The 15,803-nt window shown below is 36.8% G+C and overlaps 1 protein-coding gene across 1 annotated transcript in view; it reads right to left on the reverse strand.

Moving 5' to 3' along the window:
* LOC106583648 (potassium voltage-gated channel subfamily KQT member 2-like) overlaps positions 1–15,803 on the reverse strand; it is a 94,211-nt gene that overhangs the window by 39,408 nt on the left and 39,000 nt on the right. The window contains exons 2-4 of the mRNA XM_082967672.1: positions 6,815–6,905; positions 5,976–6,102; positions 3,967–4,142 (exon numbers count right to left, since the gene is read on the reverse strand). Coding sequence (XP_082823798.1) covers positions 3,967–4,142; positions 5,976–6,102; positions 6,815–6,905 — 394 coding nt within the window. The remainder of the gene's footprint in view (positions 1–3,966; positions 4,143–5,975; positions 6,103–6,814; positions 6,906–15,803) is intronic.

Consider the following 15,803-nt stretch of genomic DNA (forward strand, 5'->3'; position numbering starts at 1 on the left):
TCGCTCTGGATAAGAGTGTCTGCTAAATGACGTAAATGTAAATGTAAATGTACTGGGGAACAGTGGGTTAATTGCCTTGTTCAGGAGCAAAACGACAGATTTTTACCTTGTCAGCTCGAGGATTCAATCCAGCAACCTTTCGGTTACTGGCTCAATCCTCTAACCACTAGGCTACCTGCCACCCCAAAATTGGCCTCTCTAATGGGCAGATGCAAAAAGTATGAAACTAGAGGTGAGTATGGTTACCAGTGTTAGAGAGTAGTGATATACATGTAATTCAACTAGTAATTTAAATACATTTTTCAGTAGGTTGGTGGTAGTTTCACTAAATTCAAATCTTGATAGTGTTTTCAGTAGTTAATTACTTTACTATGAAGTGGTGTAGCTAACTACTGGAACTACACAGTACTTTTTTTGCAAAAATAAAATATGGTTAGGCAATACTTGCCTTTATTTTTCAGCATTAGACCTGCCCAATTCTCACTTGAATCGTAGTTTTTGTGTTTAATAGGTTAAATTACACATTCTGTTAACATCTGACTCCAGATCTGTTCTTGTAATTTGTAGTCTCTGACATTTCAGATTTAGATATGATAATTCTTCACCAAGTAGTTTGGATGAAGTGAACTACTTTTTCAAAGTAACTTTAGGTAACTCAACTATTACTGAACAAAAATATAAAAGCAACATGTCAATGATTTTACAGAGTTACAGTTCATTTAAGGAAATCAGTCAATTTAAATCAATAAATGAAGCCCTAATCTATTGATTTCACATGATTGGGCAGCGACGCAGCCATGGGTGGGCCTGGGAGGGCATAGTCCCATCTATGGGGGAGACAGTTTTTCTCCACAAAAGGGCTATATTACAGACAGAAATATTCTGGATGGCTGGTCTCAGATGATCCCGCAGGTGAAGAAGCTGAATGTGAAGGTCCTGGGCTGGCGTGGTTACACGTGGTCTGCAGTTGTGAGGCCGATTGGACATACTGCCAAATTCATATTATCTACCATACAGTGCCTTCTGAAAGTATTCAGACCCCTTGACTTGTTCCACATTTTGTTAGGTTACAGCCTTATTCTAAAATTGATTAAATCGTTTTTTCTTCTTCATCAATCTACACACAATACCACATAATGACTAAGTGAAAACAGGTTTTTAGAAATGTTTGCTAATTTATAAAAAAAATGTTAAAAAAATATCACATTTACATAAGTATTCAGACCCTTTACTCAGTACTTTGTTGAAGCACCTTTTGCAGCGATTACAGCCTCGAGTCTTCTTGGATATGACGCTACAAGCTTGGCACACCTGTATTTTGGGAATTTCTCCCATTCTTCTCTGCAGATCATCTCAAGCTCTGTCAGGTTGGATGGGGAGCGTTGCTGCACAGATATTTTCAGGTCTCAACAGAGATGTTAGATCGGGTTGAAGTCCGGGCTCTGGCTGGGCCACTCAAGGACATTCAGAGACTTGTCCCGAAGCCACGTTGTCTTGGCTGTGTGCTTAGGGTTGTTGTCCTGTTGGAAGGTGAACCTTCATCCCAGTCAGAGGTCCTGTGCGCTCTGGTGCAGGTTTTCATCAAGGATCTCTCAGTTCTTTGCTCGGTTCATCTTTGCCTCGATCCTGATTAGTCTCACAGTCTCTGCCGCTGAAAAACATCCCCACAGCATGATGCTGCCACCACCATGCTTCACCATAGGGATGGTGCTATTTTTCTTCCAGATGTGACGCTTGGCATTCCAGCCAAAGGGTTCAATCTTGGTTTTATCGTAACAGGGAATCTTGTTTCTCATGGTCTGAGAGTCTTGAGGTGCCTTTTGGCAAACTCCAAGCAGGCTGTCGCGTGCCTTTTACTGAGGAGTGGCTTCTCTACCATAAAGGCCTGAATGGTGGAGTGCTGCAGAGATGGTTGTCCTTCTGGAAGGTTTTCCAATCTCTACACAGGAACTCTAGAGTTCTGTCAGAGTGACCATTGGGTTCTTGGTCACATCCGTGATCAAGGCCCTTCTCCCCCGATTGCTCAGTTTGGACGGACAGCCAGTTCTAGGAAGTCTTGGTGTTTCCAAACTTCTTCCATTTAAGAATGATGGTGGCCACTGTGCTCTTGGGGACCTTCAATGCTGCAGACATTTTTTGGTACCCTTCCCCAGATCTGTGCCTCGCCACAATCCTGTCTCGGAGCTCTTCGGATAATTCCTTTGACCTCATGACTTGGTTTTTGCTCTGACATGCACTGTCAACTGTGGGACCCTATGTAGACAGGTGTGTGTCTTTCCAAATCATGTCCAATCAATTGAATTTACTACAGGTGGATTCCAATCAAGTTGTAGAAACATCAAAGATGATCAATAGAAACAGGATGCACCTGAGCTCAATTTCGAGTCTCATAGCAAAGGGTCTGAATACTTATGTAAATAAGGTATTTCTGTTTTGAATTTTTTCAACATTTGCTAAAATGTAAAATCTGTTTTCACTTTGTCATTATGGGGTATTGTGTGTAGATTTTGATTTATTTAATCCATTTTAGAAGAAGGCTGTAACATAACTAAATGTGGAAAAAGTCAAGGGGTCTGAATACTTTCCGAAAGCACTGTATGCATTTAGTGTAAACAGAGCACTAGCAAATTTTTACATTTACATTGACATTTTAGTCATTTAGCAGACACTCTTATCTAGAGCAACTTACTATGACTAAGATTTTATTTGTATTTTTTATTTAACGTTTATTTAACTAGGCAAGTCAGTTAAGAACAAATTCTTATTTACAATGACGCCCTACCAAAAGGCAAAAGGCCTCCTGCGGGGACGGGGGCCTGGGATAACATTTAAAAAAAAGACAATATAAATATAGGACAAGAAGATGGTGGTTGTCCCACCTAGATATCTTATGATGAATGCACTGACTGCAAGTCAAATGTACCTAAATAAAGTCGCTTTCAGCAAAGTCACTCAAGTAGAGTTAGAACCTCTTGCCTCAAAGAATTCTGTTCAATCCCAAGGCTCTGTTAAATATCAACACGCAGGAGAAAAACACTGCCTTTATCAGTGTTAATATATTGCAACACGACAAGGCTGCACATCTATCTAGCTGTTCCATCTCACAGGCAGGCAGAAGACAGGTAACGGTGTGTGCGAGCCAAATCCAATAAGAGTCGATAGTCCATGGCCGCTTTGGCCTCTGCACTGTCAGACTCAGGACCTGATCCATTTTGCCCTGACATACTTCTCTACCAGGAGATCTCATTAGACACTCCACCGCCCTCTGCTCTTCCTCTCCCCGGCTCTCTATGGGGACTGTGTTGCTATGCATCACTGGGAGACACTTAAGGAGCCACTCTGGGAACCACTGGGAGACACTCTTTTTCCCCATTGAGAGTGCTCCATTTATCAGACCAAATGTGTGTTCCAAATGGAACCCTATTTCCTATATAGTGCACTACTTTTGACCAGAGCTCTATGGGCCCTGGTCAAAAGTAGTGCACTACATAGAGCATAGGGTGCCATTTGGGACGCAAGCCAAGCTTCGGGAGCCTTTGATAAATTGGAGGGTACATCTAGTTAGTTAAAGTGGATATGAGATTGGTCACAGCATGCCCTGTGGAGAGCTTGATGATGAGTTGTTTTCTGTACTGTGGGTGTATTAGATCAATCTGAGAGCTGTAATGTAATGTACCCAGAAGTTGTTATTCGGCAGATGGTTGTTTAAGTCGCCTGTCAATCAATCTGGTTAGAAGGTGGGGACAGTGTTAATTTCATACGGCTGGCTGTGTGATCAATGAACTTAGATCGATACATTTGACTTGTGGTATCAGTTGACTTAACTTGTCTGTGGAAGCTCAAATCTAGATATTGGATTTATAGAAACATGCTGCAATGCGGGCAAGGAGCCAGATTGGGGTGGCGAGGTACAAGCATCAGATCAATCAATCATACACAGTCCATCCAGCCCTGGTCTTTGATTACCTTGCTGTGAGCGTAGACGACAGAGCCCAGGAGTTTCCAGGTGCCTCCACGGCGGTCCATCCGGATCATGCGCAGGATCTGCAGGAATCTCAAACTCCGGATGGCCGACGTAGCAAAGACATTCCCCTGGGTTCCCGCCGCCAGCACAGAGATGGACGCAATCAGCACCATGACGTCTTGGAAAGAAGGATATTTATCACACATTTTCAAAATCATTCAAAAAGTATATATTTAATTCCACACATTTATTTTATTTTTGTGCATGTACTGGATGTATATTTGTATGCGATATGTTTAAAAATATATATATATCACAGGACAAAAAAAATTATCAACATTAAGAGTATATAAAATACATGGACAATACATGGACAACAGAGTTGAATTCAGAATTCAGTTGTGAGGAAATCAAGGATCTCTATCTTCAAGAGATACAGTTCAATACACAACCTGACCCACATTTTTTCCTGAAAACATCACTTCTCTACAGTTTATTGCGTGGTTCCCCAACTGGGGAATTCGGTAGTAATTTTGGTAATTACCAGAAAATATATGGCAATCTATCGTAACTTTGGTAATTTATACTTGAGTAACACTTTTTTTTATTTATTTATATAAAGTATAAAAAAATGTATATCTGTGTCCATGAGTTTCTAGTAGATAGAACATATGGTCTAATTCATGAAAAAGCATCTAATCAACAATGGTATTATTTTCAATTCAGTTAAATAAAGGTTAAATAAAAAAGACTGCAACTCTTCCAACTATTGACTTTTTTCACAACTGCCACCAGTTTGACACCAAAACATTGACAACAAATACATATTGACAAAGTAAAAGAAATACCGATATTTCATGCTTGAAACCCTCATGTAAGTTGTTTTGTCTGCTGCTGTTGGACCAGGTCTCTCTTGAAAATTAGATTTTATCTCAATGAGAAAAACCTCTATAAATAAAGGTAAAACATATTTTTTAAATAAATGCTATTCATTAAGTTGATGGTTTATATTTAAGATGTTTTACAGATTTGTCATTCGATTTATATATTTTTTAATCATATTTCATTATTTTCTATATTTTACAGAGGGCCAGAGATAATCTGAAGTACCCAAAAGGGCAACTAGATGTCTTGTGATAGATTACAATAAAATCCTTGAAAGATACGAAAATTCTGGTAGTTTACTAGTAAACTTGGAAAGTTTCCAGTAATATACTTTTCCTGACCATCCGCTCAAGAAAGAAAATCGGCCCACGGTTGAATCTAGTTGATGATCCCTGGTTTATTGGATTCAAGTCACAGGAGGTTGGTGGCACCTTAATTGAGGAGAACGGGCTTGTGGTAATGGCTGGAGTGGAATCAGTGGAATGGTATCAAACACATGGTTTCCATGTGTTTGATTTCCATGTGTTTGATACCATTCCATGAGCTCCGTTCCAGACATTATTATGAGCCGTCCTCCCCTCAGCAGCCTGAGTTCAAGTACTGTAGGTTGCTGATGGATAAAAGTTGTTAGAGAGGTGCTAGCCATAGGTACTGTTGGGAAGGATTTACATTTACATTTTACTCATTTAGCAGACGCTCTTATCCAGAGCGACTTACAGTAATGAATGCATACATTTCATGCATTTTTTTTTGTACTGGCCCCCCGTGGGAATCGAACCCACAACCCTAGTGTTGCACACACCATGCTCTACCAACTCAGCCACAGGGAATGATTTGATGAAGCACCACCAACTACAGCCAGCAGCCACCTCGATAATACATGGTGGCCATTTTGTGCCAGCACAATCACTACAAATCTGTTTTGGGGGCGGAGGGGAAGGAAGAAGTGTGGGTATATTTGGCCTAAATTGAGCAGAAGATAAAACAGTCCATGGAACGAATGACCAAATGCAGGCCACTTAGGTGACTGCTGCCGGACAGTTTTATCTCACTGATGACAGTGAGATAAAACTGTGTCACGCAGTGACACAGAAAAGACCACAGGGGCAGTCGCGGTCGAACTCACCGATCACGCAGAAGGGCTTGCGGGCGAATTTCAGACGGCCTCTCCATCCTCTGTATCTGCAGCAGCATCCGGCGGCCCATATCCTCACTATGTACTCCACGCCGAACACCACGATGGTGACTATTTCCTGTTAAGGGACAAAGGCTTCCTGTTACATCACAGCGTTGCCAGTGGCATTCATAACGCACATAATGCTGATATTATCATAATGGTTTTGCAAAGATAATATGGTTATATTGTGAAAGTTTGGTACCCCAATACTAAGGAAATTAGAAGAAAATTATTAATATAGTATGTGTATATAGTCAGAACTGAGAGAGACAATTAGCAACTACTTTCTTACAGTATTACATTTACGTCATTTAGCAGACGCTCTTATCCAGAGCGACTTACAAATTGGTGCATTCACCTTATAATATCCAGTGGAACAACCACTTTACAATAGTACATCTATATTTTTTGGGGGGGGGGGGGGGGGGGGGGGTTAGAAGGATTACTTTATCCTATCCCAGGTATTCCTTGAAGAGGTGGGGTTTCAGGTGTCTCCGGAAAGTGGTGATTGACTCCGCTGTCCTGGCGTCGTGAGGGAGCTTGTTCCACCATTGGGGTGCCATTATAATGGTAACGTGACTGACTGTGTTAGCCTGCTGAGCTAAAGCCCAGTATGAATTGGTTATATTATGAACAGCCAGCACATGCCGTGTTTCTCCAGACCTAAAGCGTTATTCCACCACTTTTCAACCTCATATTCATTATCTCCAGCACAAAACCATTGTCTACGTATGTGCAAATGGCATGCTACTGATACACGTCGTGTAAGTGTGAACCAAAGTGCCTACCAGTATATACAAGGCATCTTCGGAACTCTTCTCATACTCCTTAATGGTTGAAAACACAGAGAGGACCAGACAGGAGAAGACCAGCACAAAACTGTGGATAACAGGATAAGAGATAACATGTTCAATTATAAACAGTTTCTTTCTCCACCAATAATCACTATAAGTACCCCATATACCGCAGGCAAGACAATCAATCTGCAAGTAATTCCAATTTCACACACAGAGGTCTGCAGGGGTTTCAGTGGCTCCTTCACAAATTCAATTGATTAATCTGGAATTGCTGAGGTCCACTGACTGTATCCCTCCCAAGCCATAAAGAGACATGAGATTTTGCAGGCCATGCAGGAAATGAGTCTGACTGTAGCTGCTTAGGAACCCAAGAGGGTTTCAGTCCAATATACTGTATCAGAGCTGGGGAGAAGGGGAAAAGGACATTTATTAACAGATCTGTCCGATTTTTCACTCTTTGGTCAAATCAAATTTTATTGGTCACATACTGTACACATGGTTAGCAGATGTTAATGCGAGTGTAGCGAAACGCTTGGTTACACAGGTTGAAATGGTGCGTATTAGGCTTGACGTTATAGTAGACAGATATGTTATAGTAGACAGATATGTTATAGTAGACAGAGATGTTATAGTAGACAGCGATGTTATAGTAGACAGATATGTTACAGTAGACAGAGATGTTATAGTAGACAGATATGTTATAATAGACAGAGATGTTATAGTAGACAGATATGTTATAGTACACAGATATGTTATAATAGACAGAGATGTTACAGTAGACAGAGATGTTATAATAGACAGAGATGATATAGTAGACAGATATGTTATAGTAGACAGAGATGTTACAGTAGACAGAGATGATATAGTAGACAGAGATGATATAGTAGACAGAGATGATACAGTAGACAGAGATGATACAGTAGACAGAGATGTTACAGTAGACAGAGATGTTATAGTAGACAGAGATGATATAGTAGACAGAGATGATATAGTAGACAGAGATGTTACAGTAGACAGAGATGATATAGTAGACAGAAATGATATAGTAGACAGAGATGTTATAGTAGACAGATATGTTATAATAGACAGAGATGATATAGTAGACAGAGATGATATAGTAGACAGATATATTACAGTAGACAGATATGTTACAGTAGACCGAGATGATATAGTAGACAGAGATGATATAGTAGACAGATATATTACAGTAGACAGATATGTTATAGTAGACAGAGATGATACAGTAGACAGAGATGATACAGTAGACAGAGATGATACAGTAGACAGAGATGTTATAGTAGACAGAGATGTTATAGTAGACAGAGATGATATAGTAGACAGAGATGATATAGTAGACAGAGATGTTACAGTAGACAGAGATGATATAGTAGACAGAGATGATATAGTAGACAGAGATGATATAGTAGACAGAGATGTTATAGTAGACAGAGATATTATAGTAGACAGATATGTTATAGTAGACAGCAATGTTATAGTAGACAGAGATGTTATAGTAGACAGAGATGTTACAGTAGACAGAGATGTTACAGTAGACAGAGATGTTATAGTAGACAGATATGTTATAATAGACAGAGATGTTATAGAAGACAGAGAGGGTATAGTAGACAGAGATGTTATAGTAGACAGAGATGTTACAGTAGACAGAGATGATATAGTAGACAGAGATGTTATAGTAGACAGAGATGATATAGTAGACAGAGATGTTATAGTAGACAGAGATGATATAGTAGACAGAGATGTTATAGTAGACAGAGATGTTATAGTAGACAGATATGTTACAGTAGACAGATATGTTATAGTAGACAGAGATGATATCGTAGACAGAGATGTTATAGTAGACAGAGATGTTATAGTAGACAGATATGTTATAATAGACAGAGATGTTATAGTAGACAGAGATGATATAGTAGACAGAGATGTTATAGTAGACAGATATGTTATAATAGACAGAGATGATATAGTAGACAGAGATGATATAGTAGACAGATATATTACAGTAGACAGATATGTTACAGTAGACAGAGATGATACAGTAGACAGAGATGATACAGTAGACAGAGATGTTATAGTAGACAGAGATGTTATAGTAGACAGAGATTATATAGTACACAGAGATGATATAGTAGACAGAGATGTTACAGTAGACAGAGATGATATAGTAGACAGAGATGATATAGTAGACAGAGATGTTACAGTAGACAGAGATGATATAGTAGACAGAGATGATATAGTAGAGAGATATGTTATAGTAGACAGAGATGATATAGTAGACAGAGATGATATAGTAGACAGAGATCTTATAGTAGACAGAGATGATATAGTAGACAGATATGTTATAGTAGACAGAGATGTTATAGTAGACAGAGATGTTATAGTAGACAGAGATGTTATAGTAGACAGATATGTTATAGTAGACAGATATGTTATAATAGACAGAGATGTTACAGTAGACAGAGATGTTATAGTAGACAGAGATGTTATAGTAGACAGATATGTTATAATAGACAGAGATGTTATAGTAGACAGAGATGATATAGTAGACAGAGATGTTATAGTAGACAGATATGTTATAATAGACAGAGATGATATAGTAGACAGAGATGATATAGTAGACAGATATATTACAGTAGACAGATATGTTACAGTAGACAGAGATGATATAGTAGACAGAGATGATATAGTAGACAGATATATTACAGTAGACAGATATGTTACAGTAGACAGAGATGATACAGTAGACAGAGATGATACAGTAGACAGAGATGTTATAGTAGACAGAGATGTTATAGTAGACAGAGATGATATAGTAGACAGAGATGTTACAGTAGACAGAGATGATATAGTAGACAGAGATGTTATAGTAGACAGAGATGTTACAGTAGACAGAGATGATATAGTAGACAGAGATGATATAGTAGACAGATATATTACAGTAGACAGATATGTTACAGTAGACAGAGATGATACAGTAGACAGAGATGATACAGTAGACAGAGATGTTACAGTAGACAGAGATGTTATAGTAGACAGAGATGATATAGTAGACAGAGATGATATAGTAGACAGAGATGTTACAGTAGACAGAGATGATATAGTAGACAGAAATGATATAGTAGACAGAGATGTTATAGTAGACAGATATGTTATAATAGACAGAGATGATATAGTAGACAGAGATGATATAGTAGACAGATATATTACAGTAGACAGATATGTTACAGTAGACCGAGATGATATAGTAGACAGAGATGATATAGTAGACAGATATATTACAGTAGACAGATATGTTACAGTAGACAGAGATGATACAGTAGACAGAGATGATACAGTAGACAGAGATGTTATAGTAGACAGAGATGTTATAGTAGACAGAGATGATATAGTAGACAGAGATGATATAGTAGACAGAGATGTTACAGTAGACAGAGATGATATAGTAGACAGAGATGATATAGTAGACAGAGATGATATAGTAGACAGAGATGTTATAGTAGACAGAGATATTATAGTAGACAGATATGTTATAGTAGACAGCAATGTTATAGTAGACAGAGATGTTATAGTAGACAGAGATGTTACAGTAGACAGAGATGTTACAGTAGACAGAGATGTTATAGTAGACAGATATGTTATAATAGACAGAGATGTTATAGAAGACAGAGAGGGTATAGTAGACAGAGATGTTATAGTAGACAGAGATGTTACAGTAGACAGAGATGATATAGTAGACAGAGATGTTATAGTAGACAGAGATGATATAGTAGACAGAGATGTTATAGTAGACAGAGATGATATAGTAGACAGAGATGTTATAGTAGACAGAGATGTTATAGTAGACAGATATGTTACAGTAGACAGATATGTTATAGTAGACAGAGATGATAGCGTAGACAGAGATGTTATAGTAGACAGAGATGTTATAGTAGACAGATATGTTATAATAGACAGAGATGTTATAGTAGACAGAGATGATATAGTAGACAGAGATGTTATAGTAGACAGATATGTTATAATAGACAGAGATGATATAGTAGACAGAGATGATATAGTAGACAGATATATTACAGTAGACAGATATGTTACAGTAGACAGAGATGATACAGTAGACAGAGATGATACAGTAGACAGAGATGTTATAGTGGACAGAGATGTTATAGTAGACAGAGATGTTACAGTAGACAGAGATGATATAGTAGACAGAGATGTTATAGTAGACAGAGATGATATAGTAGACAGAGATGATATAGTAGACAGAGATGTTATAGTAGAAAGAGATGATAGAGTAGACAGAGATGTTATAGTAGACAGATATGTTATATTAGACAGAGATGTTATAATAGACAGATATGTTATAGTAGACAGATATGTTATAATAGACAGAGATGTTATAGTAGACAGCGATGTTATAGTAGACAGAGATGATATAGTAGATAGAGATGATATAGTAGACAGATATATTACAGTAGACAGATATGTTACAGTAGACAGAGATGATATAGTAGACAGAGATGATATAGTAGACAGAGATGTTATAGTAGACAGAGATGTTATAGTAGACAGAGATGATATAGTAGACAGATATGTTATAGTAGACAGATATGTTATAGTAGACAGAGATGATATACTAGACAGAGATGATATAGTAGACAGAGATGATATAGTAGACAGATATGTTACTGTAGACAGATATGTTACAGTAGACAGAGATGATACAGTAGACAGAGATTATATAGTAGACAGAGATGATATAGTAGACAGATATATTACTGTAGACAGATATGTTACAGTAGACAGAGATGATACAGTAGACAGAGATGATATAGTAGACAGAGATGTTATAGTAGACAGAGATGATATAGTAGACAGAGATGATATAGTAGATAGATATATTATAGTAGACAGATATATTACAGTAGACAGATATGTTACAGTAGACAGACATGATACAGTAGACAGAGATGATACAGTAGACAGAGATGTTATAGTAGACAGAGATGTTATAGTAGACAGAGATGATATAGTAGATAGAGATGATATAGTAGACAGAGATGTTACAGTAGACAGAGATGATATAGTAGACAGAGATGATATAGTAGACAGAGATGTTACGGTAGACAGAGATGATATAGTAGACAGAGATGATATAGTAGACAGATATGTTATAGTAGACAGAGATGATATAGTAGACAGAGATGATATAGTAGACAGGGATCTTATAGTAGACAGAGATGATATAGTAGACAGAGATGATACAGTAGACAGAGATGATACAGTAGACAGAGATGTTATAGTAGACAGAGATGTTATAGTAGACAGAGATGATATAGTAGACAGAGATGATATAGTAGACAGAGATGTTATAATAGACAGATATGTTATATTAGACAGAGATGTTATAATAGACAGATATGTTATAGTAGACAGATATGTTATAATAGACAGAGATGTTATAGTAGACAGCGATGTTATAGTAGACAGAGATGATATAGTAGACAGAGATGATATAGTAGACAGATATATTACAGTAGACAGATATGTTACAGTAGACAGAGATGATATAGTAGACAGAGATGATATAGTAGACAGAGATGTTATAGTAGACAGAGATGTTATAGTAGACAGATATGTTACAGTAGACAGAGATGTTACAGTAGACAGAGATGTTATAGTAGACAGATATGTTATAATAGACAGAGATGTTATAGAAGACAGAGAGGGTATAGTAGACAGAGATGTTATAGTAGACAGAGATGTTACAGTAGACAGAGATGATATAGTAGACAGAGATGTTATAGTAGACAGAGATGATATAGTAGACAGAGATGTTATAGTAGACAGAGATGATATAGTAGACAGAGATGTTATAGTAGACAGAGATGTTATAGTAGACAGATATGTTACAGTAGACAGATATGTTATAGTAGACAGAGATGATATCGTAGACAGAGATGTTATAGTAGACAGAGATGTTATAGTAGACAGATATGTTATAATAGACAGAGATGTTATAGTAGACAGAGATGATATAGTAGACAGAGATGTTATAGTAGACAGATATGTTATAATAGACAGAGATGATATAGTAGACAGAGATGATATAGTAGACAGATATATTACAGTAGACAGATATGTTACAGTAGACAGAGATGATACAGTAGACAGAGATGATACAGTAGACAGAGATGTTATAGTAGACAGAGATGTTATAGTAGACAGAGATTATATAGTACACAGAGATGATATAGTAGACAGAGATGTTACAGTAGACAGAGACGATATAGTAGACAGAGATGATATAGTAGACAGAGATGTTACAGTAGACAGAGATGATATAGTAGACAGAGATGATATAGTAGAGAGATATGTTATAGTAGACAGAGATGATATAGTAGACAGAGATGATATAGTAGACAGAGATCTTATAGTAGACAGAGATGATATAGTAGACAGATATGTTATAGTAGACAGAGATGTTATAGTAGACAGAGATGTTATAGTAGACAGAGATGTTATAGTAGACAGATATGTTATAGTAGACAGATATGTTATAATAGACAGAGATGTTACAGTAGACAGAGATGTTATAGTAGACAGAGATGTTATAGTAGACAGATATGTTATAATAGACAGAGATGTTATAGTAGACAGAGATGATATAGTAGACAGAGATGTTATAGTAGACAGATATGTTATAATTGACAGAGATGATATAGTAGACAGAGATGATATAGTAGACAGATATATTACAGTAGACAGATATGTTACAGTAGACAGAGATGATATAGTAGACAGAGATGATATAGTAGACAGATATATTACAGTAGACAGATATGTTACAGTAGACAGAGATGATACAGTAGACAGAGATGATACAGTAGACAGAGATGTTATAGTAGACAGAGATGTTATAGTAGACAGAGATGATATAGTAGACAGAGATGTTACAGTAGACAGAGATGATATAGTAGACAGAGATGTTATAGTAGACAGAGATGTTACAGTAGACAGAGATGATATAGTAGACAGAGATGATATAGTAGACAGATATATTACAGTAGACAGATATGTTACAGTAGACAGAGATGATACAGTAGACAGAGATGATACAGTAGACAGAGATGTTACAGTAGACAGAGATGTTATAGTAGACAGAGATGATATAGTAGACAGAGATGATATAGTAGACAGAGATGTTACAGTAGACAGAGATGATATAGTAGACAGAAATGATATAGTAGACAGAGATGTTATAGTAGACAGATATGTTATAATAGACAGAGATGATATAGTAGACAGAGATGATATAGTAGACAGATATATTACAGTAGACAGATATGTTACAGTAGACCGAGATGATATAGTAGACAGAGATGATATAGTAGACAGATATATTACAGTAGACAGATATGTTACAGTAGACAGAGATGATACAGTAGACAGAGATGATACAGTAGACAGAGATGTTATAGTAGACAGAGATGTTATAGTAGACAGAGATGATATAGTAGACAGAGATGATATAGTAGACAGAGATGTTACAGTAGACAGAGATGATATAGTAGACAGAGATGATATAGTAGACAGAGATGATATAGTAGACAGAGATGTTATAGTAGACAGAGATATTATAGTAGACAGATATGTTATAGTAGACAGCATTGTTATAGTAGACAGAGATGTTATAGTAGACAGAGATGTTACAGTAGACAGAGATGTTACAGTAGACAGAGATGTTATAGTAGACAGATATGTTATAATAGACAGAGATGTTATAGAAGACAGAGAGGGTATAGTAGACAGAGATGTTATAGTAGACAGAGATGTTACAGTAGACAGAGATGATATAGTAGACAGAGATGTTATAGTAGACAGAGATGATATAGTAGACAGAGATGTTATAGTAGACAGAGATGATATAGTAGACAGAGATGTTATAGTAGACAGAGATGTTATAGTAGACAGATATGTTACAGTAGACAGATATGTTATAGTAGACAGAGATGATAGCGTAGACAGAGATGTTATAGTAGACAGAGATGTTATAGTAGACAGATATGTTATAATAGACAGAGATGTTATAGTAGACAGAGATGATATAGTAGACAGAGATGTTATAGTAGACAGATATGTTATAATAGACAGAGATGATATAGTAGACAGAGATGATATAGTAGACAGATATATTACAGTAGACAGATATGTTACAGTAGACAGAGATGATACAGTAGACAGAGATGATACAGTAGACAGAGATGTTATAGTAGACAGAGATGTTATAGTAGACAGAGATTATATAGTACACAGAGATGATATAGTAGACAGAGATGTTACAGTAGACAGAGATGATATAGTAGACAGAGATGATATAGTAGACAGAGATGTTACAGTAGACAGAGATGATATAGTAGACAGAGATGATATAGTAGAGAGATATGTTATAGTAGACAGAGATGATATAGTAGACAGAGATGATATAGTAGACAGAGATCTTATAGTAGACAGAGATGATATAGTAGACAGATATGTTATAGTAGACAGAGATGTTATAGTAGACAGAGATGTTATAGTAGACAGAGATGTTATAGTAGACAGATATGTTATAGTAGACAGATATGTTATAATAGACAGAGATGTTATAGTAGACAGATATGTTATAATAGACAGAGATGATATAGTAGACAGAGATGATATAGTAGACAGATATATTACAGTAGACAGATATGTTACAGTAGACAGAGATGATATAGTAGACAGAGATGATATAGTAGACAGATATATTACAGTAGACAGATATGTTACAGTAGACAGAGATGATACAGTAGACAGAGATGATACAGTAGACAGAGATGTTATAGTAGACAGAGATGTTATAGTAGACAGAGATGATATAGTAGACAGAGATGTTACAGTAGACAGAGATGATATAGTAGACAGAGATGTTATAGTAGACAGAGATGAT

Source organism: Salmo salar, chromosome 22 (genome assembly GCF_965601325.2).
Source record: "Salmo salar chromosome 22, fSalSal1, whole genome shotgun sequence".
NCBI classification, from domain to species: Eukaryota; Metazoa; Chordata; class Actinopteri; order Salmoniformes; family Salmonidae; genus Salmo; species Salmo salar.